This window comes from Natrix helvetica, assembly GCF_964273705.1.
Source record: "Natrix helvetica genome assembly, chromosome: 12".
NCBI classification, from domain to species: domain Eukaryota; kingdom Metazoa; phylum Chordata; class Lepidosauria; order Squamata; family Natricidae; genus Natrix; species Natrix helvetica.
Window position 1 is genome coordinate 17,503,110 of NC_138556.1, and position 27,236 is coordinate 17,530,345.

Sequence of the window (27,236 nt, forward strand, 5' to 3'; positions counted from 1 at the left end):
CATCATTCTGCACGGAGCAAAATCCAAGAATGCCTTTATACTGGAAGCCCAAGTCATTTAATTTCAGTAGGCAATCTAATATTGAACGAAAGTTTGAAGATTCTGGTGGCACAGATGACTACAAAGCTAAGCTATCCCCTACCAGGATATTTAATAGACGATACCACTAGCTTATTTATCAGGCTCATTTCCCTGCTAGGTAAATGTGTCTGGGACCAGAAGTTTGTTGTTGTTGTTTTTTCAACAAGGGCGCTCAAAGACAGCGGAATGAAACTTTGCAACAAGCTGAAAATCAAAAGGAAAGAAGGAAAGAAAAAGAAAAAAAATTGCAGGTGTTCGGCCTCCTGATATTTTTACTTTATAGCACTTTTCACGAAGGATATGCGGCTTGTTGTGTGTGTGTGCGTGTGTTTGTGTTTGGTTCCCCCCCCCCTTTTTTTTTCTTATCAGCCATTTCCGTCTTATTGGCCATTTCCGTTCCAACTGTAAACGCTGAATGGTTTTACGGCTGTAATTGTCAATAAAGGGCTTTCTCCAGTGAATGGGTGGGAACGCATTCCCAGAGGGCAATATAACAAGGCCAACGATGTGTCGGCTGGCAGCGCATTTATCCATGTTGCAAGTTAGAAGCTCAGATCTCAGAAAATTCCCCCTTTCGGGTGGAGAATTATGTGGGGGAAAAACCCATAAAGAAACGAAGGCGTGCCATGATTCAGGTGAGCTGAGGATACAACAGAAGTTCTTCCGTAGGCAAAAATAAGCGTACAACTCTCATGAACTCTCTCTGTTCTAGTCCTCGACGTACGACCACAATCCCGGCCAGAATTTTTTTGTTGCCGAGTGAGAAAAATGCGTTCAGTGAGTTTTGCCCCGTTTTACAACTTTTTCGTTAAGTGAATTACTCAATGGGTTTCAGTTAGGAACATGGTTCTTAAATGAATCAGGCTTCCAGATTGATTTTGCTGGTCAGGGGATCACGTGATTCGGGGACAAGGCAACCGTCCTAAATGTAGGCCCGTCGCAAAATTCAGATCTGAATTTTGATCGTGTGACTGTGGGGATGCTGCAACGGTCGTAAGTGTGAAAAACAGTCACATGTCACCTTTTTCAGGGCCGTTGTAACTTCGAATCAAGGAAATTGAGTTTGACACTGCTGTCTTAGATCTTTTAGCCACTTCGTCCCTTCTAGCCCATCACCGCTCTCTACATTCTATTCTGTTTTACTCTACTCTACTCAACACTCTACTCTACATTCTATTCTATTCTACTCTACTTGACACTACTCTACATTCTATTTTTTCTACTCTGCTCTACTCTACTCGACACTCTACTCTACATTCTATTCTATTCTATTCTATTCTATTCTATTCTACTCTGCTCTACTCGACTCGACACTCTACTCTACATTCTATTCTATTCTGAAAAGCTTTGGGTTTCTCCCGAGTCTTGTGCTTCAGTGGGACTGCTTTGACACATAGACTGAACAACAGATACCCAGGGAGCAGAGACGACAACAACAACCGTTCGGGTTAAGAGAGTTGCACAAAGCTCAGTGTCACACCTTTATCGCCAAGCGGGTCGCATTTAATAGCAGGGAGAGACGGTGACGTGTTTCCGTCGCTCACCGCACAGCCTATGGCGGGGGGGGGGGGTGTTACTTTTTTCCCACGAATAAAGCCAGGTGAAGTTAATCCAGCCCTCGGCCGTTAGGAGCAAACATCCGAGGCTGATGAAAAACAATAGTCAAAACAGGGGCCAGGCCTTCCCCGGAGGAAACCTCTTAAAGAGCTCCATATCCTCCTCTTGGCAAAACAAAACTTGAGTCTCTTGAGAGCTGCATCACTGGGTGATAATAAGGGCCATGATGAAATCCTTGTTCAGGCTTGCAGGAGGGTGGAGAGGGGGTGACACCTTCTTCCAGACTCTGCTGGATTGTTCTGAATCAAACCAAGCCAAGGTCGGTACGGTGCACAAGCCAACCTCAAAGCCCTTAGAAACATCGTAAGACCCAACAACCCCAGAAAAAGGGGGGGGAACCAGGAGCCATCGACAACATACAGTCCTGCAGCAGCTGCCAAAAAAGCCAACACAGTCCTAGGCTGCATCAACAGAGGGATAGAATCAAGATCACGTGAAGTGCTAATACCACTTTATAATGCCTTGGTAAGGCCACACTTGGAATACTGCATTCAGTTCTGGTCGCCACAATGTAAAAAAGATGTGGAGACTCTAGAAAGAGTGCAGAGAAGAGCAACAAAGATGGTTAGGGGACTGGAGACTAAAACATATGAAGAACGGTTGCAGGAACTGGGTATGTTTAGCTTAAGAGAAAGAAGGACTAGGGGAGACATGATAGCAGTCTTCCAATATCTCAGGGGTTGCCCCAAAGAAGAGGGAGTCAAACTATTCTCCAAGACACCTGAGGACAGAACAAGAAGGAATGGGTGGAAACTAACCAAGGAGAGAAGCAACTTAGAACTAAGGAGAAATTTCCTGACAGTTAGAACAATTAATCAGTGGAACAGAAGTTGCCTCCAGAAGTTGTGAATGCCCCAACACTGGAAGTCTTTAAGAAGATGCTGGATAGCCATCTGTCTGAAACGGTATAGGGTTTCCTGCCTAGGCAGGGGGTTGGACTAGAAGACCTCCCCTAATCATCTTTGTTGCTCTTCTCTGCACTCTTTCTAGAGTCTCCACATCTTTTCTACATGGTGGCGACCAAAACTTAATGCAGGATCCCAAGTGTGGCCTTACTGAGCCATTATGAAGTGGTAATAGAATAACAGAGTTGGAAGGGACTCTGAAGGTCATCTAGTCCAATTATAACTCTGAAATGTTGCTAAATGAATTAGCTGTAACTTGAAGACAATCTGCATTATGGTAAATTTCAAAACTTTACTCTCTCCTTCCGTTCCATCCTTCCGTTTACAGGCCTCAGCTTTGCAAATGACCGTCCATTAAAAAGCAAACACTTTCCAACAAGAACCATCACCCAACCACCACACAAATATTCTGCTTACATTTGCAAAAAAAAAAAATCAAATGGCGGAAAGTAATGTAAAATAGTGAAGGGAGAAAAGGCCACATTTTTTTTTCTAAAAAAGAAAAGCTGATGGGGAAGGTGTGAAACTTGCGGTTGAAACTAGATTTGGTTAAGATCAGAACTCCTCTAGCAAACGTGGGAATTCACCCCTCGGGAGAGAAGGAGCATTTCTTACAGAGATTGCTCGGCTTATACAAGGAAGTGAAAAATACCAATTTGGTTTTGAGTCATTTTCTAAATGATAAACTTGAGCTCTCAAGCACTGCATCAAAGTCACGTTGTGTTATATACGGCCAGTGGCCAGCACAGCTGGCAGCAGATTCGGACAGTGAGGAAGTTGGGGAGGAAACTGGGCCAGTCCTGGAGTCTGGGGAAGGCTTGGATGAGGGCTCTGTGTCGGAGGCAGAGATGGAGCCAAAGCCATATGCCAGTTATCCGCTGCCTTCAGAGTCAGACATCAGTGGGGCAGAAGAACAGCTGGAGCCTGTTCCCAGTGTGCGCATGCGCAGAGTTGCCAGATGAAGGGAACAGCTAAAGAACAGGGGTCAACTTGGGAGTAAGGCCACAGGTGGATGATGAATGGCCCCTCCCAGAGGAAATAAAAGGGGAGCAAAAGGGGAGTGGCGTTTGCAGGAGACAATTAGTTCGCTTAACAAGGGGCCTTTGTGTCTTTTGCTACTTCAGTGATGGTGGGTTAATCCCATTGTGTCCTAAAGGTCATGTCCTGCCCTTAACATTTGGGTGGGGGGGAGGTATAAATTTTAACCCCATCAGTTCCAACTTTCTGGGTGCTTTGTTTATGAATAGGTTGACCCATTAATGGTCAGAAAATATATCCATCTCTAAAAGCATCTGCTGGAGGCTATTAAGAAAGACTCTGCTTTCTGCCTTTAAGAACATGTTTTCTCTATTTCTCCTTTGAGGAAACCTTCGATCCTGCTTCTTTTAATATTGAGAATAAAGAAGATTTTAATCTGGGGAGGACTTCCTACATCCCCCCCCCCAAAAAAAGGCCCCTGGCAGGGTTCCAAACCATGCACAGAGAAACAGCATGCAAAGCAGAACGCCTTCAAATCGTTAAGGTGATTTTATTTAGAGCAAAAAAAGAGAAGATAAAAAAAATGCTGGCTGGAAAACTATTGGATTCATGCTTTCGGTAATTTTGAGCTGATTGTCCAAATTCCACCATTTGGAAACCGGAAAGCGAACAAATCAAAAACCTAAAAATAATCCTAACATAATTCACAGCAAAGCTTTCGGTGCAAACAAAAATAGGAAATCCCCCATTCTTGCCTACGTACGGGATATAAATTTCAAAACTTTTAGCAGCCGATTCCTTGACAAATAAAGGTTGCTGAATTCTGCTGAAGGGGCAGGAAGAATTTCAACAATGCTGGCTGGTTGTTAGCGTTGCATTATATTAACCCCGCCTGCTAAGCCAAGGTCATCATATTGGCAATTCAGAGGCCCCGAGGAAAAGAGATTTCAGTTTCTGGTGATTTTAGCCCTGGGGAAAACGGCAGTTCTCCAGTTTTAAGTTTTAAAAAGACTAAAGTAAGGTTCTACATTTAGGCAAGGAAAATCAAACGCACAGGTACGGTATATGTGGTACCATGCTCAATAGTAGTAACTGTGAAGGGATCTTGGAGTCCTAGTGGACAACCATTTAAATATGAGCCAGCCGTGGGCAGCAGCTGCCAAAAAAGCCAACACAGTTCTAGGCTGCATCAACAGAGGGATAGAATCAAGATCACGTGAAGGGTTGATACCACTTTATAAGGACTTGGTAAGGCCACACTTGAAATACGGCATTCAGTTTTGGTCACCACAATGTAGAAAAGATGTGGAGACTCTAGAAAGAGTGCAGAGAAGAGCAACCAAGATGATTAGGGGACGGGAGGCTAAAACATACGATGAACGGTTGCAGGAACTGGGGATGTCTAGTTTGATGAAGAAAAAGACTAGGGGAGGCATGATAGCAGTCTTCCGATATCTCAGGGGTTGCCACAAAGAAGAGGGGGTCAAGCTATTCTCCAAAGCACCTAGGGGTATGACAAAAGCAATGGGTGGAAACTAATCAAGGAGAGAAGCAACTTAGAACTAAGGAGGCATTTCCTGACAGTGAGAACAATTAATCAGTGGAACAACTGGCCACCAGAAGTTGTGAATGCCCCAACATTGGAAGTTTTAAAGAAGATGTTGGATAACCATTTGTCTGAAGTGGTGTAGGTTTTCCTGCCTAGGCTGGGGGTTGGACTAGAAGACCTCCAAGGTCCCCTCCAACTCTGTTATTCTATTGTATTCTATTGTATTCTCTTCTCTTCTTCTCTTATAAATTCTATTCTAAATCTCTTCTCTTCTCTTGTATTCTATTCTCTTGTATTCTATTCTCTTGTATTCTACTCTATTCTATTCTACAGGGCCGCTCTTACTGCAAAGCAATGCAAAACTTTTGCATTGGGCAGCCCAGTGTTGAAACAATCTCTACAGGCTCAGAGATAGAAGATTTGTTCTTGCCGATTAGGAGAAAAGCGGAGGAGGCAAAAGCCACCCACTGAAACTGATCTTCAGATTAGCGGTTGGCAGTAAATTACCTGGGGATTTTATGAAAGAAAGCATAAATATCCCAATCAGAACAGCCAAATCAGAGAAATACAGCCAGGCCGCCTCTTCAACCTCCCTTCTTCTTGCAGCTGAATTGGGAGCACAGGTGGTCCTTGACTTACGACCGCAACGGAGCCCGACATTTCTCTTGCTAAGCGAGACGTTTGTTAAGCGAGCTTTTCTTACATGCTTTCAAACTGCTCGGTGGGCAGAAGCTAGGACAAGCTCGCCCCGTCACGCGGCGCTAGGGATTCGAACTGCCGAACTGCTGACTTTTCTCATCGACAAGCTCAGCGTCTTAGCCACTGAGCCATCGCGTCCCAGAAAGCCAAGAGTGTCCCATCGTAAACAAGGCCAGCCGAAACGCATCCGATGCTTTGCATTCGGTCATGCCCGCAGGATTGCCTGCAGCTCAACCTGGTCCAAATCAACAGGATTCTGATTCTTTCTCTCAACACCTGCTCTCCTTCCTTCCCTATTCTAGCAGGAGGACGTCCCCTGGCTTTTAAACGCTGCAGGGGAAGAGTCTGTCGAATAAAGGACCCCGGAGGGAGAGGCGGAGGCAGAGTCTCAGGGATCTTCAAGCTGGAACCTGTCTGAGCTGCAGGATGCAACTTGCAAGCAGTTTGCCTAGTTGCCATGGAGGGGTGGGGGGGTGGGGATACTGTGTTTTAGCACGGTTTGATAAGCACAGTCACCATAGTAAAACGGGAAAGACCAATTGCTTATTGCGCTCCACACTTTGAAGGATTAAGTTAGATACAGGATTAGGGCAGCCTTGGGAAACAAGCATATTTATTTACTTGAAGTCAAGGAGTTCTTAGCCCTACACCTCCCATCACACGTTATCTGCATTCTTCCGGCTAGCATTGCAATCATTTCTAGTCCCAACTATCTCCGGCCATCAGCCTCTGTCGGTCGAGGAAAAAAGCGTGCACCTCATCAAGCTCAACCTCCCAATATATTGGGTTTTTCCAAGCAAAGATGGATCGCCCATTGAGTTGGCCTCATCTGAGGATTCATCCTTTAGAGACTGGACAAGCATTTGTCTGAAACGGTATAAGGCAAGGGTCGGCAACCTTAAGCACTCAAAGAGTCATTTGGACCTGTTTCCCACACAAAAGAAAACACCGGAAGCCATAAAAGCCTTCCCGTGCCTGGCTATTTTCTGAGGGGCCACAAAACTAGTCTATGTGGTTGAATTAAACATTGTTTTCTTCTGGAACTTTTTTTGGATTTAACTGTGGTTGGCCTACGGGGGTTAAAAAGCTCAATCACTTGCCAGCGGGTGACCGACATATATTTTGAGCAACAGGGAGCCGCAGGAGAGAGATGAAAGGGCCACATGTGGCTCCAGAGCCACAGGTTGCTGTCCCTTGGTGTAGGCTGTCCTGCTTCAGCATGCAGTTGGACTAGAAGACCTCCAAGGTCCCTTTCAACTATGTTATTCAATTATTCTGTTGCTGGAATTGGGTATATCTGGTTGCTGGAATTGGGTATGTCTAGGGTTAGGGTTAGGGTTAGGACTAGGGGGAACATGAGAGCAGTGTCCCGATATCTCGGGGGTTGCCACAAAGAAGAGGAAGTCCATCTATTCTCCAAAGCACCCGAAGGCAGGACAAGAAGCAATAGATTGGAATTAATCAGGGAGAAAAGCAACCTAGAACTAAGGAGAAATTTCCTGACGTGAGATCAATTAACCAGTGGGATGACTTGCCTCCAAAAGTTGTAAGGTGCTCCAACTTCAGAAGTCTTTAAGAAGCGATTGGATATCCATTTGTCTGAAATGGTATAGGCTTTCCTGCCTAAGCAGGGGGTTGGACTAGAAGACCTCCAAGGTCCCTTCCAACTCTGTTATTTTGTTATTCTGTTATTCCTACCACCCTGGGGAGAAGATCAAAGTAGAAGTCATTCAAGATTCCTTCCAAGTGTTATGACTCCTTATACTTGCTTTTAGATATAAAAAGAAAAAGAAAACTTAACTTCATCTGTTTATACCCAGATGCTGCAAGACATTGTTTCTCAGCCTCAACAACTTCCAGCTGTGCTTCAACTCCCAGAATTCCCCAGCCAGCATGGGGAAAATAAAGCAGGAGTTCAGACTTCTGATCATTTAAATTGGCAGTCAATTTTAAGAGCTGATATTCGAGGCAACTCTTGCGCTCTTTGCTCCTCGGTTTTAGAGCTCCTATTTTAGGCCAGATTTCTCCAGAAATATGAAGCGATTTCAGATAAGTCAGAATGTGGGCTATGAATCACTGCTGGCTCAAAAGAGAAAAGAATCAGCAATGATCTGGTTAGCAGATATGAGCTGTTGTGGTTTGAAACAAGGAGAAAATTCAGACATTGGTGGCCTTAGCAATATTATAGGAGGAACTGCCGCTGCACCAGCTCATCTGAAGAATTTACCGTCACTTTAGAAACAAATGATTCCGGTTATATAAGTCTTTGAGATATATATATAGTCCAAGCCCGAAGATGGCAGGTGAGATCTTGCCAAAACGTTGCAAAGACAATCTCAATCTTACACGAGAAGAGACCCGAATACAACAAAACCAGCATATATATATATTGTGATAGGCTTCCACAGAAGTATAGAGAACTTCAGAGCCACAACAGGAAGTAAAAACAGAATTAATTTTTTAAAAAATAGGGCCATCCAATAAGCAGAAAATCTTGAAAGTGTTTTAGCCTTCCTCAACTTCCTGATTTCATCACAAGGGTAAAGCGTGGGACCAGTCATCATAATACGACTGTTACAGTTATTATTGCAGATTATTCCTATCGTCACCTCTAGTATTATTTCAGTAGACTTTTTAGACAAGGGGAAGAGAGCCTCCAACAATGAGCTATTTTTTTCCCCCGTCTAAAAAGTCCTACCAAGGTAATACCAGCGGCGGCAATATGAATAATCTGAAATAATAACTGTGACAATTGTATTATTATGGCGAGTCGCACATTCTGACAGATGTTGAGACCAGAACTGCTATTTTGGTCCATCAAAAGAATTCTTCCCAAAGGACCCAGGATAGGCAGAAGTTATTGTTTAATAATATTAAATAGATCTTTGCCGGATGGAAGCTGCCTTTTGAAATTGACTGAAGATAATGATGCCAACGGGTGCGCCAATGTTTTGGGATTGCTACATTTATTGTCGGTATATTTAATCTAAATTATTATTATTATCATTACTAGTTCCTTGGTAGTATGCTTATCTATACATTTTGCAGGAGGGACAAAGAAAGGTAAATTCGATAAGAACTGGTTCTACAATTAAACGGAGGAAAGATAAGCTCAACTGCTGCATTATATGGACTCAATAAAGTAATTTAATTCTACTTATATGCAAACCCAAGAGTACCTTCAGACCTACTGGCGAGTCTAACTGATTAAGAACGTTTGTAAGAGACAATGCTGTTATTTCGGGAAGGAAGGAAGGAAGGAAGGAAGGAAGGAAGGAAAGAAGGAAGGAAGGAAGGAAATAAATGTTGATCAAGATGCCTCCCACATTTAGTTGGTCCTGATAACTTTTACCAATACCAGTATTTCTCAACCTTAGAACTTGAAGATGTGTGGACTTCAAGTCCAGAATTCCCCAGCCATGTCCTCTGAGGAATTCTGCGAGTCCACAAGTCTTCACGTTGACACGGTTGGACATTTCTGACCCAGAAGTTGCATTCTGTGGGACACCCACTGCGGCTTGAGACAAACGCTTTCCCCCGTCGCATGTCAGGCGAGCCGAAGATAGGATGCTAAAAAGACAGCAGTGCAAGAAGCCTCCACTCAGCCGCCAGCTCTTCTGTGGACTTTTGTTAAAACTCCGGGCTGGGGGAATAAAGGCGATATTGGTTTAAAAGAGAAAGGAGGAAGGCAGGACGGAGCATCAACAAGAGGAAAGGGAGTGTAAGTTTGACTTGGCAAGTCCAAACAAAGGAATGACAGAGTCGCCAGAAGCAACGGAGCCAAGAAATAAAGGTGGGGCAGAAAAGGGGGTGGATGGACCCATTTCTTCCTCGCCACTCACCATCCTGCCCCGAACAGGAAATACCCAGGTATGAGAAGTTGCAAATTGGACGTGTATACAAGGCTGTTCTTTTAAGCCTCCTGACTTATAGAACAATAATGACAGATGACTTGGGGCTACGAGATCAAAGGACCATTGTGCTGAACCCTCTCAGCAAACTGGGCCTTATCCTTTGCCCAAACCCACAGGAATGTGAACGGGCCCCAATATTTTGACAGGGGGCGATCAACCACAGAACCAATTCCTTTAAATTAAAGGCCAGCCAGAGTATCACCTCCAGCAAATAAGGAAGTAGCGATGGGACGGTGTCCACACCCTGCCTTGAATGAGATCTCAATCAGCCCATGTCCATCTGCTATTGTTTGAATGATCGCAGATTAATGTCACTCTTCCCAGAATAAAGCTACAGGAGGCAGCTCGTAGTATTGGTCAATCACGTTCATTTCTTGAGATGTCTATTCACTACAGAACCAAACCAGTGGTGATATTCACATTTTTTTTACTACCGGTTCTGTGGGCGTGGCTTGGTGGGCATGGCTTGGTGGGCGTGGCAGAAGGATATTGCAAAATCTCCATTCCCACCCCATTCCAGGGGAAGGATACTGCAAAAATCCCCATTCCCTCCCCACTCTGGGGCCAGCCAGAGGTGGCATTTGCCAGTTCTCCAAACTACTCAACCTTTCGGCAACCGGTTCTCCAGAACCTGTCAGAACCTGCTGGATTTCACCCCTCAACAAAAAACAACTTGAGAGTGCACCATTAATATAAACCACAATTTTTCACTCTTAGCAACTTTAAGATTGCTCGTCCACTCTAGAAAGAATGCAGAGAAGAGCCACAAAGATGATTAGGGGACTGAAGGCTAAATACGTATATATATGAAGAACGGTTGCAGGAACTGGGGATGTCTAGTTTGATGAAAAGAAAGGCTAAGGGTGACAGGATAGCAGCCTTCCAATATCTCAGGGGCTGCCACAAAGAAGAAGTCAAGCTATTCTCCAAAGCACCAGAAGGCAGGACAAGAAGCAATGGGTGGAAACTCATCAAGGAGAGAAGCAACCTAGAAGTAAGGAGAAATGTCCTAACAATCAGAACAATTAATCAGTGGAATAATTTGTCTCTAGAAATTGTGGGTGCTCCATCACTGGAGGTTTTAAAGAAGAGACGGGATAACCATTTCTCTGAAATGGTGTGTGGGGTTTCCTGCTTGAGCAGGGGGTCAGACTAGAAGACTTCCGAGGTCCCTTCCAATTCTGTTATTCTGTTAAAGTGTGTGACTTCAACTTCCAGAATTCCTGTTGGCCGGGACGTGCTTAGAATTTCAGAGACGTTGCACCTGGAGTTTTCCGGATGCAAAGTTCTATCTTTGGCTGGACTAAAAAGCACAAGCGCTCTCCGTGCAAACAGGCCTCCTGGGATAAAACTCCGTATGTTGCAAACGGAAGCAAAACCAGGTTTAGAGAAAGTTTAAAACGGGTACTTATGCAGCCAGTTGCACAAGAGAGCACTTGACCACAACTAGTCTTCAGTGAGTGAAATTGTGAAACCTGGGATGGAAAGCAGATGTTCACCCCGTTGTGACACATCAGGACTCTAAAGACACTGACGAAATAAGGGTGGCCTTAGATCATCTCCACCAGCTGCCTGTCTTCCCCCCACCCCCACCCCCACCCCCGAGTCCAGCTCCAAGCACGGGAATCGATTCTTAAAAAATTCAAAAATTATTTGAGGTCGGAAGAGTTTTCAAAAACTGCTGCCTCAGCTCCATTCTGAATTTTATTGACGCTTGCGGCTAAAATTTCTGCTGAGATCACAGCAACAAAGTCCCTAAGCAGAACCTTTTCGGTGGTGCCCCCCTCCCCCCCCCACTTCTGAGACATGACATGTGGGTACCAACAACCACTTCCTTGCCCTTGTCTCACAGACCCAGAACCCTCCTCCCTTAGCTCACTTGTTTGGCCTAGGAAATGCCTGGTCACCTGATTACAGCTAGACGTTTAGCAACTGTCCAAAGTTATGGCAGACTAAAACTATATACAGTAACTGTATAGTCATAAAACAATAACAAAAACCCAGTTTCAAAATCCCAACATCCCATGACCACAGGTTGGGTGCGTGGTAACTGCCCTGCATTTACGGCCATCTGCAGTGCCCCATGGTATAGGGTTTCCTGCTTGAGCAGGGGTTGGACTAGAAGACCTCCAAGGTCCCTTACAGCTTGTTCTATTCTATTCTATTCTAAATCCTATGCTATTCTATTATATTCTGAAGCCTATTCTATTCCATTCCATTCTATTCTATTTTATTCTGAATCCTATTCTATTCATTCCATTCTATTCTCTTCTATTCTGAATCCTATTCTATTCTATTCCATTTCATTATATTCTATTCTGAATCCTATTCTATTCTATTCTGAATCCTATTCTATTCTATTCTGAATCCTATTCCATTCTATTCCATTCCATTCTATTCTCTTCTATTCTGAATCCTATTCCATTCTATTCCATTCTATTCTATTCTATTCTATTCTATTCTGAATCCTATTATATTATATTATATTCTGAATCCTATTATATTATATTCTATTCCATTCTATTCTAATTCTATTATATTCTATTCTGAATCCTATTATATTCTATTCCATTCTATTCTAATTCTATTCTATTCTATTCTGAATCCTATTCTACTCTACTGTTTGTGATTTACAATGGTTTTGCAAGAGTTTACTTCCAGTTTCTGGCAAAAAAAACCCCAACCCAACCCCATCCATAAAGAGCAATGAGGTTTATTTATTTATTTGTATTCCATATTTCTACGATCACTTAAAGACCACAGGGTTGGCTTTACAGCCGCGACATTCACCTAAGAACCACCACAAAAGATGCCAGAAAATGGGGTGGTTTTTATGGCGACCGGCGTTACAATCGTCACGTCTTAAAATTAGGACTTTAATTATCGGGGTAAAATGATGATTGTCACTATAGACTCTTTGACAGTCGGTCTCCCATTTAGCTCCGTCCTCGTTTGGAATTGAAGAAGGGTTTCATTTTAACCGTGGGAGCATCTGGAGGTCTCAACTCCCATGTTTAGGATGGATTTCATTTACGTTGGATGTTCACGAAGGCCCAGAGGGATAGAAAATATTTGAACCCAGTAACCTCAGCCTTCTATTTCATTCGACGCGGATTGGATCCAATTCTCAGTTGAGTCCTTTTTTCTATTCTTTTTTTTTTTTTAAGTGGATCCAGATAACAATGAAAAACAGCAGCTGTGGTTGATATCGCCACGTCTGATTTGAACATGGTCCTTGGAGCCAGCCAACTGGGCGATGGTGTCAATGAGCCCGGTAAACAAAGACCCAATTAAAAGAAGAAGCAACTCTAGCAAGTCCCTAAACCTCTGCGTATAAACATCAGCGGTGCTGGAGAACATCCAAGCATTAGAGGAGCCGATGGGGGATGCAAGTTTTTTGCTTCTGCTCTGCAATTAAAATTCTGTCAAGTTAAGTGGTGAACCTCTGCTTGCCTCTGGCGGCGGCTCCTTTCATTATCCCTGTTAAAATTACTCCATGACCTATGGCTTCGTTGTTTGTATGTATGTTTGTATGTGAGAGCTTCTGCACTGGAGACAAATTCCTTATGTGTAAAATCATACTTGGCCCATAACGAATTCTATTCTGCATTTTCTCTTCTCTTTTGCTATTCTGTTCTGTTCTACTTTGTTATTCTATTGTTTTGCTATTCTATACTGTTCTCTTCTGTTCTATTTATAATTTATTCTATTATATTTGTAATTTATCCTATTCTATTTGTAATTTATCCTATTCTATTTGTAATGTATCCTATTCTATTTGTAATGTATCCTATTCTATTTGTAATTCATTCTATTCTTATTCTATTCTATTTGTAATTTACTTTATTCTATTTGTAATTTATTCTGTTCTATTCTTATTCTATTCTATTTGTAATTTATTCTGTTCTGTTCTATTCTTATTCTATTCTATTTGTAATTTATTCTATTCTAATACTATTCTAATTCTATTCTATTGTAATTTCATTCTCTTCTATTTGTAATCTATTCTAATTTTAATTCTAATTCTATTTTATTCTACTCCTATTTCTGTTCTAAGCAGGGAGGTCAACATAGAGGGCTGCTTCAGACCAGATTATATAGTCCTCGACCTACGACTACAATTGAGTCGCATATTTCTGTCGCTAAGCAACACACTGTTGTTAAGTGGATTTTATGACCCTTTTTTCAGAGGGGGTGGGGTCATTGAAATATTGCAGTTGACTCTTCTTTTCACAAAAGAAATATCCTTTCTCGACATTTGTTTGATTGATCGAGGTAGAGCTAGCAGAAGTCTTGATAGATGGAAGATGTTTCTCAACCTTGACAACTCGTAAGCTGCCTGGACTTCAACTCCCAGAATTCCCCCAGATGGCTGGGGAATTCTGGGAGTTGAAGTCCACCCATCTCGAAGTTGCCCCAGGCTGAGAAAGTCTGTTCTAAGGGATTTGCGGCTGATGAAACAGTGAGGACTAGTTGCCTTTCCTTCTGGGAATGGGCAGGAGCTGACAACAGGGGTGAGCAACCTAATTCCCACAAGGTCAGGAGGCTGGCACCGTAACGTGCCTCTAATTGCCATCCTGCTCCTTGCCAAGCAGCCAGCAATGTACAACTATAATTAACCTGAACACAGGTCTGGGCTTCCTTCTCTGGTAGCGCTTTGAAGAAGAAGCACAAGTGGGAAATTTATTCTAGGAAAGCAACCCGTGAAAATCAGGAGTCTTCCAACCTGTCAGTTTGTCTCTCCGTGGCCAAGCAGATCATTCTGGGTAATTCCCAGACAGGACACGACCCAACCCTTCTTTCAACCACTCTTCTCCAGCAATCTGCCCCTGACAAGGAGCTAACAAGGAATCCTCAGGAGCCCCTGGCCCTTAAGGCAGGCAGTCCTCGACTTATGACCACAATTGAGCCCCACATTTCTGTTTGTCAGATAATGAGGATTTAATAGCTGCCAGCTAGTGTAAGGTTGTAAGCTGATGCAATGATTCAGCAATACAGCATAGCCTCTTTAAGACTGGTGAGGTATCTATATATAGGTGGCCATTAGAAGGCGTCTCCTTCTCTTTTATCAGACATCACATTTCTCTCCTTGTGTCCATAGCTGAGTGGTAAGGGATTTATCTACCATGTGTATGTCTGTATATATTTGTATATAAATCACTATTAATTGTCTAAAGGCTCTGTGTGCTGTGTGCTGTGTTTTGCTCCTGGGTTCATCTCATCATAATAGTCACGCTGCCAAAACTCTGACACTGTTGCTAAGCGAGACAGCTGTTAGGTGAATTTTGCCCCCCTCCCTTTCTGGCCACAGTTGTTAAGTGAATCCCTGCATCTGTTAACTTCGCAACACGTTTGGGGCGTGAATCTGGATTTCCCGTTGACTTCGCTTGTCGGAAGGTGGCAAAAGGGCATCATGTGACCCTGAGAGATCCTGCGACCGTCATAAACATGAGTCAGCTGCCAAGCGCCTGGATATCGATCGTGCAGCCATGGGGTTGCTGCCACGGTGTGAGAGGCGGTCATAAGAAGTCACTTTTTTTCAGCGCCGTTTCAAGTTTGAACTCGTCCCTAAATGAATGGTTGTAAGTTGAGGACTGTCCGTAGAGAGGACTCCTCCCTGAATTCATCCAACCTCTCCTTGAAGTCACCCAAAGTCACCTTTGTGCACCATGGAATAAATTCCACGGGTTTAATGATATGCCGTGGGAAAAGTTCTACCTAGACTGTATTGACGGGGTAGATAATGCCTCCCAACTGAACAGCCTGTACTTTCAAACAAGAGGCAAAACCTTATGAAGGCTCTGCCCACCTGACTAATCTGTATATCTACCCACAGTACGGTAGCCCGTGTGCCCATTAAGACAAGGATGCCTCTGATGCAAGGAAAAAGGAAAGTTTGACTTATGTTTTTCAGGGGAATCAGGGAGAACGGTGGCAGGGGATTGATTATTGTTCCTGCAAAATATAGGCCCCCGGGTTTCAAACATTGGACAACCGTTGGTCCAGGAAGGACTCCCTGCCTTGAGCAGGGAGTTGGACTGGAAGACCTCCAAGGTCCCTTTCCAGACCTAGGAGTCTAATACTTACATTTCTGGCAGCTGGAGGCCTGGGAACATCTGAAACAGGGAAACTAACAAACTTTCCTTAAGTTCGAGTCACAGGGTGACAGACAAAGGAAATAGGTGAAGAATGAGTTACCAAGGCACATAGCTCAGAAGGCCAATGACTACATATTCTAATGTCTCCTGATGGTGGAGAAATGGTTAGAAGATGTTCAGGAGACATCCATCCATCCATATCTATATTGTCTGTATCTATTATCTGTTTTTTCAGGGAGGGAGGGAGGGAGGGAGGGAGGGAGGGAGGGAGGGAGGGAGGAAAGAAGGAAGGGGAGGGAGGGAGGGATATGTTAAAATAGTGCTTTGAATAAGAGAAAAATGGATGTAATTAGAATATATAACATCATGTATATTTTTAAAAGTGCTGATATAACCAGTATGTAAGGGACACGGTGGCTCAGTGGCTAAGATGCTGAGCTTTTCGATCCGAAAGGTTGGCAGTTCGGCGGTTCGAATCCCTAGCGCAGCGTAACCGAGTGAGCTCCCGTGACTTGTCCCAGCTTCTGCCAACCTAGCAGTTCAAAAGCACATAAAAAATGCAAGTAGAAAAATAGGAACTACCTTTGGTGGGAAGGTAACAGCGTTCCGTAACCGTTTGGCATTTAGTCATGCCGGCCACACGACCATAGCTGGCTGGAGAATTCTGGGAGTTGAAGTCCACAAGTCTTAAAGTTGCCAAGTTTGGGGACCCCTGACTTAAAGCGGGGTGGGGGGCTGGGGGGGAGGTTGAGAAATGATCTAGGGAGCCCCAGATCCCAGACTCTTAAGTCAAACTCTTAAACTACATGCATTTTCAGCCTTGTGGCCCAGCTCCTAACTGCCATCTGCTGGGGACACATAGTTTTCTGCAACCAGGATGATCCTGAAGGCCTGAAGATTGACCTCGGCACTCTCCATCAAGTACAGGTAGTCCTCGACTTACGGCCACAACGCAGCCCCAAAACTTCTGTTCTTAAGCGAGACATTTCTGAACTGAGAAACTGTGTCCCATTTTGCGACCTTTCTAGCCTCGGTTGTTAAGCGAATCACTGCAGTTGATAAAACTAGTAACCCATTTGTTGCGTGAATCTCACTCCCCGGTTGACTTTTGCTTGTCGAAAGGTCGCAAAAGGGGATCAGCAACGGTCATAAGGATGAACCAGTTTGCCAAGCGTATGAATTTCGATTGCGTGAATGAGGGGAGGAATGCCACGGCCGTTAAGAGTGACAAAACGGTCGTGTCACTTTTTTCAGTGCCGTCGTAACTTCAATCACCAAATGAACAGTTGTAACACAAGGACAACAAAGCGCATTCAATTTTCTACTTGGCTGTTTTTCTCGGATAGGACAAGGGGTGGAAGGTCAACCCAAACAGATTCTTTCATTTTGACCGTTGCCAGCTGCTCTGTGGTTTTACAAAACCAGATCTTCTGTACGACATCTTATTTACTTTATTGATTGATTGATTTAGTTTGTCGAACATGTGCAAGATAACAGGTATAAGTATAAACATGGACATGAACAAAGGAAATGAATACAAATAGATGGGGACAGTAGGACAGGGACGGTAGGCACTCTGGAAAGCTTATGCACACCCCCTTTACGGACCTCTTGGGAATGGCGTGAGGTCCACGGTGGACAGTTTAAGGTTGAAGCTGTGGGGATTTGAGGATGTAACAACGGAGTTGGGTAGAGCATGCCAGGCATTGACCACTGTTGCTGAAGTCGTATTTTCTGCAATCGAGTTTGGAGCAGTTTACCTTGAGTTTGTATCGATTGTTTGCCAGAGTATTATTGAGGTTGAAGCTGAAGTAGTCATTGACAGGTAGGACGTAGCAGACAATTTTGTGTACTACGCTTAGGTCAGATCTACTTCTAGATTGTCCAAGCCCAAAATTTCAAGTGGCATAAGGGATTCTGTTGTGAGCAGAGGAGTGGAGGACTCTTCTCGTGAAATACCCCTGGACTTGCTCAAGTGTATTAATGTCCGATAGACAGTGTGGATTCCAGGCAGGCGAGCTGTATTCGAGGATTGGTCTGGCAAAGGTTTTGTATGCCCTTGTTTGCAGTACAATGTAACGGGAGAAGAAGCTTCGCAAGATTAGGTTAACAACTCTTAGTGCCTTTTCGGTAATGCTGTTACGGTGGGCTCTGGGGCGTAGATCGTTTGAGAGGAGTCCTCCTAGGCCAGTTGTGCAAGCCGTCAATATTTATGAACACTCAACCCCGAAGGCTACCCTTTTGCAAGGCCACTTGGCACCAGGCTGCAATGGTATTTCCAAACATAACCTCCCTTTACCTTCGAGCTTTGGACCGTAATTTTTCACAACAGCTATAAAAATGCTCTTCCCTCGGAGGAGGAGCCAACGTCGCGACGATACGGCAGCACCTGAGTTCTCGTAGTCTGCAATTTCCCCCCACCCGCTCTGAAAATCCATTCCTATTCCCACACCGTTCCAAATTGTACAGCTAAAAGTCTGGTGAGATTCTCAGTCGTCCAGGTCAGGGTTGTCCCAAAGATGCTTTTTCAAGAGGCAACTGGACTTTTGGGTTTGTTTTTTTTCTTTTGAAGACGTTTCGCTTCTCATCTAAGAAGCTCCTTCAGCTCTGACTGGAGGGTGGGGAATGGACTGGCTAGCTAATCGTATTTGACTGGAAATACCCAGGGCTGGGAAGTTGCATATGCAATGCACTGAGTTGAGTCACGTCCCCGGGGAATACCACTGCTTTCCAAACGCCCAAATACAGCTTTACAAGAGGGTTTTTTTTAAAAAAAATGCCTAAGCAGCTGATGGAGGGATGAAACTATGATTCTGCTCACGCACAAAAAGACAGCCCTGGAATCTTTAAGCCAGCTTTCCTCAATGAGGCTGGGCAGATGCGTAGACTTCGACCCCGTTTCCCTTTCTCAAGTCAGTGAGATGTTGTCAAGCTCACAAACCCAATGGGTGACTTAACAAACCTGGCTGCAGCGGATTAAAAAAATATGTGTATTTACTTGCTTCTGAATCCTACAGCCCTACCGAACACCTAGAACTTACGACGGAAGCTGGGAATTTTCAACGTGTGAACTTAACACTTTTCTAGCTCTGTAAGGCCATCATCCCAAAAGCTTAGTTAGCACCCTTCATGCCTTGCAAGAGGGACATGGTGGCTCAGTGGCTAAGATGCTGAGCTCAATCAGAAAGGTTGGCAGTTCGGTGGTTAGAATCCCTAGCGCTGCATAACGCACCGAGCTCCTGTTACTTGTCCCAGCTTCTACCAACCTGGCAGTTCGAAAGCATGTAAAAAATGCAAGTGGAAAAATAGGAACCACCTTTGGCAGCGTTCGGTGCGCCTTTGGCGTTGAGTCATGCCGCCCACATGACCACGGAGATGTCTTCGGAGAGCGCTGGCTCTTCAGCTTTGAAACGGAGATGAGCACCATCCGTCCCCCCCTAGAGTCAGGAATGACTTGCACATATGTGCGAGGGGAACCTTTACCTTTTATGCCCTGTAAAAGTTGTACAGTTATTCCTCAACTTATGACCACAACTCAAGCCAAAATTTGGTTTTACATTGAGTCACCATGGTTGTTAAGGAGAATCGTAAGTTGTTAAACGAATCTCATGATTGTTAAAGTCCTAACCCAGTTTAGCCAAAGGATGGGGGGGGGGGTTCCTTGCTTTTTGCCAGATCACGTGACCGTGGGATGCTGCAACCAGTTGTAAATGCAAGCTGGTTGCCAGGGGCCTCAAATGCGATTACGTGATGGTGCTAAAGTGTCAGAATATTGATGAATTGGAATAGGACATAGCAACAGGTTAGCCATTGGGGACTGGCTGGAAAAGGAGATGGTAACAAGGCCAGCCAATGTATAGGCATAGCAACTGGGTCAGGGAATGGGAACAATTTGGTGACTGAGTCATGCCAGACAGCTCGGAGCCTGGGCGTGGCTTACCTATGTAGCTCTGAGTCTGTGCAAGAGAACTAATCTAGTCTGCGCTCTGAATTAAAACTAAAACCAATTTCTCCCCTCTACCACGTTGGAAGAATCTGCTGTTGATATTGTACATTTATTCATGTGCTATTATGTATATAAAGAGGTTAATGAATCCTGCTGAATGAGTTATCTGTGTGTGCTTTCTGGATTTGTTCTTTCTGCAACAAACTCTGACATACAGTCATAACTTTGGGGATGAGTTGTAAGTAACTTTTTTTCAGTCCATCGTAACTTCACATTGTTGTTAAGCGACCGAGCGTAAGTGGAGAACTTACCTATCACCAGCCTGGCACCAAGGATTAAAATGAAAAGGTCTGTGATATTTTTATTTATGTATTTATTTATAAAATTTATAGACCGCCCATCTTACCCCAGAGGGTGAATTCTTTAACAGCAGTTGTCCCGTTGGGGAGGGGAGGGGAAGAGGGGAAGAGTTATCGGTTATTTAAAAAATATATATTTTTGATGCACTCAGGGACACGGGAATAAACTCTGTGGCAACATACATGCCCCTTTGTTTCATTCTTGACACTCCGGTTTTAACCGACAGGTCACTGACCCATCCATGGACACAGATCAAAAAGAAATAAGGTAAACCTGGCTCCCTTTTTTCTAATCAATCCCCCTTTCCCGGTATTCCCGTAACAAGTGATTGATTGTTGAGTGTTTTCACAGGATTGATCCTCTTTCTTGGTAAAGGAATTCCTGGGCATCTCCGCCCCTATTCACCACCCCACAAAACAGCCCCAAATCAACACGAAAAGAACGTCCCGTGTTCTGGCAGGTACACTACAGAGGCATGGCTTGCGTCTCTGCATGCCTCACACCCTGAGCCCATCAGAGCAAAGGGCGAGAGAGACGCCTGAGGGTCCCTTCTCCAGACAATTTGGGGGTCTGGGGTTCCCCAAGCATTGGGAGCATCTTCCAAAAGGAATGGGGGATGGGAGGGTCTCTTGATTACAGAAAGACACCTGGCAAGGCAGAGGTAGGTCAAAGGTACCTGTGGCGAGCTGACAGTTCAGGAGGCGAGCTTGGCATGAGGTTTACGGAGAAGAACCTGCCTGAATCCGTCCATCTCGAGCCCTGCTCTTCTCAAAGGGTTTCACACACACACGTACAAAAAAACCTCTAGAAAGCCAGAAGTCTAGACGAAGCCCAGCCCAGTAGGAGTGTAGATGCGGTGCAAAATCTCAGGCGGAAACCAGCATGGAGGATGTCCAGAAGAAGCAACTGAGCAAACCATTGGTGGGGGCATCGTAAGAGGAACGAAATGCCTCGCGTTTGGGGAAACATACAAATATAATAAAGTTATGGCAAAAAACGGAGTCAAGTCGAGTGGGGGACGCGGTGGCTCAACGGCTAAGAAGCTGAGCTTGTCGATCAGAAAGGTCGGCGGTTCGAATCCCTAGCACCCCATAAGGGAGTGAGCTCCCGTGACTTGTCCCAGCTTCTGCCAACCTAGCAGTTCGAAAGTGCATAAAAATGCAAGTAGAAAAATAGGAACCACCTTTGTTGGGAAGGGAACAGCGTTCCGTGCACCTTTGGCGTTGAGTCATGCCGGCCACATGACCACGGAGATGTCTTCGGACAGCACTGGCTCTTTGGCTTTGAAACGGAGATGAGCAGCGCCCCCTAGAGTCAAGAACGATTAGCACATATATGCAAGGGGAACCTTTACCTTTACCTAGAGTAGAGTAGAGCAGAGCATATAGAGTAGAACAGAATAGAATAGAATGAATAAGCTGGAAAGGAACTTGTGGGTCTTCTAGTCCAGCCCCCTGCTAAAGCAGAAAAACCTATAATACCTATAAAAATACCTATAACTTATAAGACCCAGTAAGCCATTGAGTCTGCCCTTCGAGAAGGGTTTTAGTTTCCTTTTTAATTTATTAATTTATGTTTTTATTGACTTATTTGTTTATTGTTTCACTTATGTACTTTTTAAATTTTAGCCCGATGACGGACATGTGTTTATCCCAAGCGGGTTTAAATTCCGTTACTGAGGAATGACCCCCTACCTCCCCGGGAAGTTGGTTCCGGGCTTCCTCTACTCTTTCTGTAAAACAAGAGGCAAAACCAGCTTCTTACCAGCTTTCCTTTTTTCTGATCCCGCCCTTCCCACCAGCTTCACGGAATCAAACGCCACGAAAAGCGGGAGAGTACCTGCAAGTTTCAGAATCAGCTAGGCTTCAGCAGGCCCCGTTCCAACAGCACGGCCTCTGTTTTCCCCACAATGGTTGAAACGTCTGCCATGGCCCCTCGGCCTGTGTGACCAGAAAGCAGGGAGGTCAATGGTGGTTGAGGTTAAGTTGAGGTCTACTTGTTCTTGTGGCCCGCCGGCAGCCAGTGGAGCTGGCAGCAGAGTCTGAGAGTGAGGAGGTTGGGGAGGAACATGGGCCAGTCCTGGGGGCTGAGGAAAGCTCAGACGAGGAAAGCTCTGCGTCAGAGGCAGAGAAGGAGTTAGACAGCAGTGAGGCAGAGGAACAGCTGGAGCCTGTTCCCAGTGTGCGCATGCGCAGAGCTGCCAGAAGACAAGAACAACTAAGAAAGCAGGATCAGCTTAGGAGTAAAGCCACACCTTGGAGGTGATTGGCCCCTCCCATAGGACATAAAAGAGGAGCGAATGGGGAGGGGGCTTTTGCAGGAAACAATTTGTTCCTTCAGTCATTTCAAGAGTGGAAAGTTCTGTTTGTGACTATAAGAGACCCTGTGCCAAGTATTGCCTTGCCCTGCGCTTGGAAACTAGTTATCTGGCAGCTCTCCAAACGAGATAAGGTTCGTGTGGATAAACATTCCTCTGAAAGACTGTTTGCCAAGCTTGGCTGACTGTGAATGAAAGGAATTCACAGCCATGTAGATCAAAGGGGTTTTGCCGGGACCAAGACGCCGCTCCTTGCTTTCTAAGGAAGCCTAGGTCAGAACACTTATAACGCATCTTTTCACCTCGCACTAATGGGATTGGATGGAGAGGCCCACCGACCTTCGTCTCCGCAAACCAGCTTCTTCACGATGCAAGGGATCTCGACGTAGCTGAGTTCTTTCAGCTGCCCCACTTGCCGGGCCGTGATGGGGTGCTCCCACATGAGGGTGTTCATGGCAGGGCAGAAGAGCAAAGGTTTGCTCACGTCCCAGGCACGGATGACGCACGTCTGCACAGAAAGAGCAAAGCCTTGGGAGGAAATGGCCACCGATGGGGACCTGGCCACAAGGGGAATGCAGTCAGAACCTTGGACAGAGGAACGGAGGCTGTGGCTGGTTAATTTATAAAATAAACCAAGAAGTAGAGAGATTGGAAGGTGCTCCAGTAACAGCCTTGTAGTCTCAAGAGGTCTAGAGGGGAGATGGCGGGGGGGGGGGGGGGAATGACAGACTAATGATGGGATGTGCATCATCAACCACAATCACTCCACGCACAGGTGGAAACGTGTGACTAGTTTTTCTTTTTCTTTCTTTTTCTTTTCGTCCTAATTACTTGCATAGGGATTATTCTGTATGCTATTTATGTTGTTTGCATTTGTTGACATGGATTGCACCAGTGAGGCTAAAACCAATTTTGTTGTATACATGATGTACAATGACAATAAAGGCTGTACTCTACTCTACTCTACTCTACTCTATACTATTACACCATCACTCAAAGAACTCAATTTACATCCTTACATCAAATACCAGGTAGAGGGGACAGAATAGAATAGCAGAGTTGAAAGGGACCTTGGATTTCCTCTTAATGAGGAAATGCTGCGATGAACAGCGGAAGGCCTCGCTCCAGTAACTCACCAGTAAGTTGTCACAAATGCCATTTGCAATTTTGGCAAGGGTGTTTGCATCCAGAGGAGACACCAGCATGAGGTCAGCCCAACGCCTCAACTCAATGTGTAGCACGGGGTCGGTGCGTTTTTTCCACAGCTGAGGACAAGATACAGCTTCAATTAATGTAATTCACCCAGCCTGCTTAATCGCATTCTACATAAATACAGTCCAAGTTACTACGCTTTCTTGCTCATCTTCCTAGGCTCAGTAAAACGAACTGAGAACCAACCAAGTTATTACAAGTCAAACAGAGCAAGATATATAAAAACATAAGATAGTTTGCCGCCGGCCTCCAAAGACAACAAAATGCCTGCAGTTAGAGCATATGAAACTCATTCTACATAATTTGTAGAATGAGGAACGCAGTGGCTCAGTGGCTAAGACGCTGAGCTTGTCGACCAGAAAAGTCGGCAGTTCGAACCCCTAGCGCCGCATAACGGAGTGAGCTCCCGTTACTTGTCCCAGCTTCTGCTAACCTACCAGTTCGAAAGCAGGTAAAAATGCAAGTAGAAAAGTAGGAACCACTTTGGTGGGAAGGGAACAGCGTTCCGTGCGCCTTCAGTGTTTAGTCATGCCGACCACATGACCACGGAGACGTATTCAGACAGCGCTGGCTCTTCGGCTTTGAAACGGAGATGAACACCGCCCCCTAGAGTCGGGAACGACTAGCACAGATGTGTGTGAGGGGAACCTTTATCTTTTACCTTATACAGTTTGTGAACCAGGGTGCAAATAAAACCTCCTTAGCCATAAAGGAAAAGCTAAACCTGTTTGAACAATGCTGACCTGCCATTCATCGGAGTCGCTGTAGATTGTTACAGGAATCTCTTCGGGTTTATAGAAGTGTTTGGCATTTTCTGTTGTCACCACCTGAACTTCCAGCTAAAAAGAGAAGAACAGTGGTATGAATGAGGGGTCTCTAAAGTTGAGAAATAAAGACAATGAAAAACTGCTCACTCCAGGTATCTTCAGAAGCTCTGCCACCAAAAGAGGCAACTTTAGCGCAGCCACACTCCCAGTTACCCCGACCAGGATATGGGCATTCTTCTCCGAAGCCATGGAGCCGATTGGTGGCGGAGGAGACGCCATAGCCTCCAAGATCGGGCCCAGGCAGCGATCCTTCTTCACCTGCAAAACAAGAAAACATGAGGACTACTGCTCCAGATTAAATGCCTCTGTACTGCATTTGGTCAATTGCAGGACTTACTGGTTAGTTTTATGCTCAAAAGTTATGTTCCACCTAGAGACGCCTTATGGGGGAGATGGGCAGCAAATATATATATTACATAGATATAGATATATAGATATCATTTCAGATAGATTAGATGATAGATGATAGATAGATATAGATAGATAGATAGATAGATAGATAGATAGATAGATAGATAGATAGATAGATAGAAGTAGATATGATATAATTGTGATAGATGATAGATAGATAGATAGATAGATAGATAGATAGATGATAGATAGATGATATAATTGTGATAGATAGATAGATAGATTATATAACTGTGATAAGATCGATAGATGACAGATAGATATGATATAATTGTGAGATAGATAGATGGTAGATAGATAGATAGATAGATAGATAGATAGATAGATAGATAGATAGACATGACAGATAGATATGATATAATTGTGAGATAGATAGATAGATAGATAGATAGATAGATAGATAGATAGATAGATGATAGGATAGATAGATAGATAGATAGATAGATGATAGATATAGATAGATAGATAGATAGATAGATAGATAGATAGATAGATAGATAGATAGATAGATAGATAGATAGATAGATAGATAGATAGGTAGGTAGATGATAGATAGATAGATAGATAGATGATATAATTGTAATAGATAGATATGATAGACAGACAGACAGACACGGATAAAACGCTCCTCCAACTCAGCAGTCATCCCAGCTGTTTTTCAAGTGCCACATAGGGATTTTCTGGAGCAAAACCTACCCAGGCTGTATTTTTATTAGGCCAAGCATAGAACCAGAAAAGCCCCGCGGATTGCGGAAAAACCCCAAGTAAGAGCCACGTCTGAAAAGGCTCAATCTTTGGCCAACCCCGGAGCTTCACTGGGGGAAGTAATTGCTCGTTCTTGCAGGTTGGCCTACCTTGCAGGGAGGGTTTGGAGCGGGGGGGAAGAGAGGTGTGAACTTGCCTTCAGCTTTTCCTTCAGAGTCTGATATAAAAATACGTAATACGAAGCCGAACATGCGTGTCCCCAGGATAACGTTGCAGGATCCAATCTGGGTCGGTCTAACATATAAAATTACATATGAAAACTACATATTAAAAAAGGGAAGGGGGAAAACCAATAAGGGTACACAACCTCACGGATCAAAAACTTCCGGCCGCCGGATGTCAATAAAGACAGTACTTTCCGGTTCTTTCTGAGAGCCTGCTTTAAACGGGCTCAACTTCCGTTTCCTTTCCGAAGGAGAGCGAAGTGGTTGACGATAGAGTCTAACGGCTGGGCGAGCTCGTCTGACTCCACTTCCGGAAAGGATGATCATAGAGTGGATTCCTAGACTCATACGCAACTGGCTTCTCCCTCTCTCCCTCCCTCTTCAGGAGGATGGCTCATAGCAAGCGATGTCCAAACTCAGAATTTTAGTTTTTTAAGTTTTAGGTTAGAATGTAGACAGCAGAGCAAACACACACTTTGACAGCTAAGATAGGAGACTCTGATTTTAAGAGAAATCCTATATTTCTTCCATGGCTCTCCTGATGTCAAATTTGCTGGAAACCTACTTCATATTACACAATTTTACAACTTGGGAACTACAGGACATAGGGGAGAGTTTATGATTGGTTAGAAAAGAGATACAAAGAGAAAGGAATAAAGTATAAGATAAATAACTCAGATGACACATTATTAAATTAGGGAGGAGGATAGAAAAGGATTAAAATGCAAGTATACAAGTTAAAAAATGATATAAATGGAATTATTATTAGAAATAAAATGTAACAGAGAAAATTATTTCTATGAAAATATAAAGTTGGGATTGCTGAAATGCCACCCCAAGAACCCATCAGAGAAAGAAAATAAGCAAGGGCAACAACGGAAAGGAGGAAGGATGAGGAGGGAAAGGAAGAAAGTGTAAAGCAGAGGAGTAAGGGAAGGAGAGAGGGGAAGAAGGAGAAGAGACGAGGAGTGGGGGAAAGAGAGGAGAAGAAAGGGGGAAGGAGAGGAGGAAAGAAGAAGGCAGAGAATGGAGGTTGAGAAGAGAGAAGGAGCAAAATAAGATGGAGGCATGGGGTGGCAAGATAGTGACAATTATAGCAATTTTGAGAATGTATATTTGTAAATGAATTGATATTTGTGAATGTATATTTGTAAATGAAGGAGAAAAATAAACTTTTTTTAAAAAAGGAAACTGTAAGCAATGTTTTTCAAACTCGGATATGGGTGGGTTTCAACTCCCAGAATTCCCCTGCCAGCAAGGAACGGCTGGGGAATTCTGGGAGTTGTGGTCAACTGATCTGGCCAAGTTTGAAACACACCCCTGTAGACTCCTGTGCAGTTTTGTCTCGTTGCAGTAGAAAGTCAATTTTTATTTTCATTTTTGCAGGTTTCAG

The 27,236-nt window shown here is 44.2% G+C and overlaps 1 protein-coding gene across 7 annotated transcripts; it reads right to left on the reverse strand.

Moving 5' to 3' along the window:
* Positions 1-163: 163 nt before the first annotated feature.
* Positions 164-26,039, reverse strand: PPCDC (phosphopantothenoylcysteine decarboxylase). Of its 7 annotated transcripts, none has more exons than XM_081964684.1 (7): positions 25,816-26,039; positions 24,591-24,761; positions 24,420-24,515; positions 23,601-23,729; positions 22,804-22,972; positions 21,987-22,087; positions 164-285 (listed from the first exon to the last, which is right to left on the reverse strand). In XM_081964684.1, exons 1-6 carry the CDS (start codon positions 25,918-25,920, stop codon positions 22,002-22,004), a joined length of 756 nt encoding a protein of 251 aa, XP_081820810.1. In that variant the 5' UTR covers positions 25,921-26,039; the 3' UTR covers positions 164-285; positions 21,987-22,001. The 7 variants fall into 7 exon arrangements, with proteins under 7 accessions (XP_081820810.1, XP_081820808.1, XP_081820807.1 ...); XM_081964682.1 differs by lacking the exon at positions 164-285 and adding an exon at positions 20,160-21,455; XM_081964681.1 differs by lacking the exon at positions 164-285 and adding an exon at positions 20,160-21,507.
* Between the last annotated feature and the right edge of the window lie 1,197 nt (positions 26,040-27,236).

What these genes read in the sequence shown, in the direction of transcription:
- PPCDC (XM_081964679.1), bottom strand. Translation starts at nt 25,920, where the DNA reads ATGTTAGACCGACCCAGATTGGATCCTGCAACGTTATCCTGGGGACAC. An exon ending in CTCTGAAGGAAAAGCTGAAG is followed by an intron (nt 24,762 to 25,815) that starts GCAAGTTCACAC and finishes CTTGTTTTGCAG; the next exon opens with GTGAAGAAGGATCGCTGCCT. An exon ending in GCTGGTTTGCGGAGACGAAG is followed by an intron (nt 22,088 to 22,803) that starts GTCGGTGGGCCT and finishes CTGGTCACACAG; the next exon opens with GCCGAGGGGCCATGGCAGAC.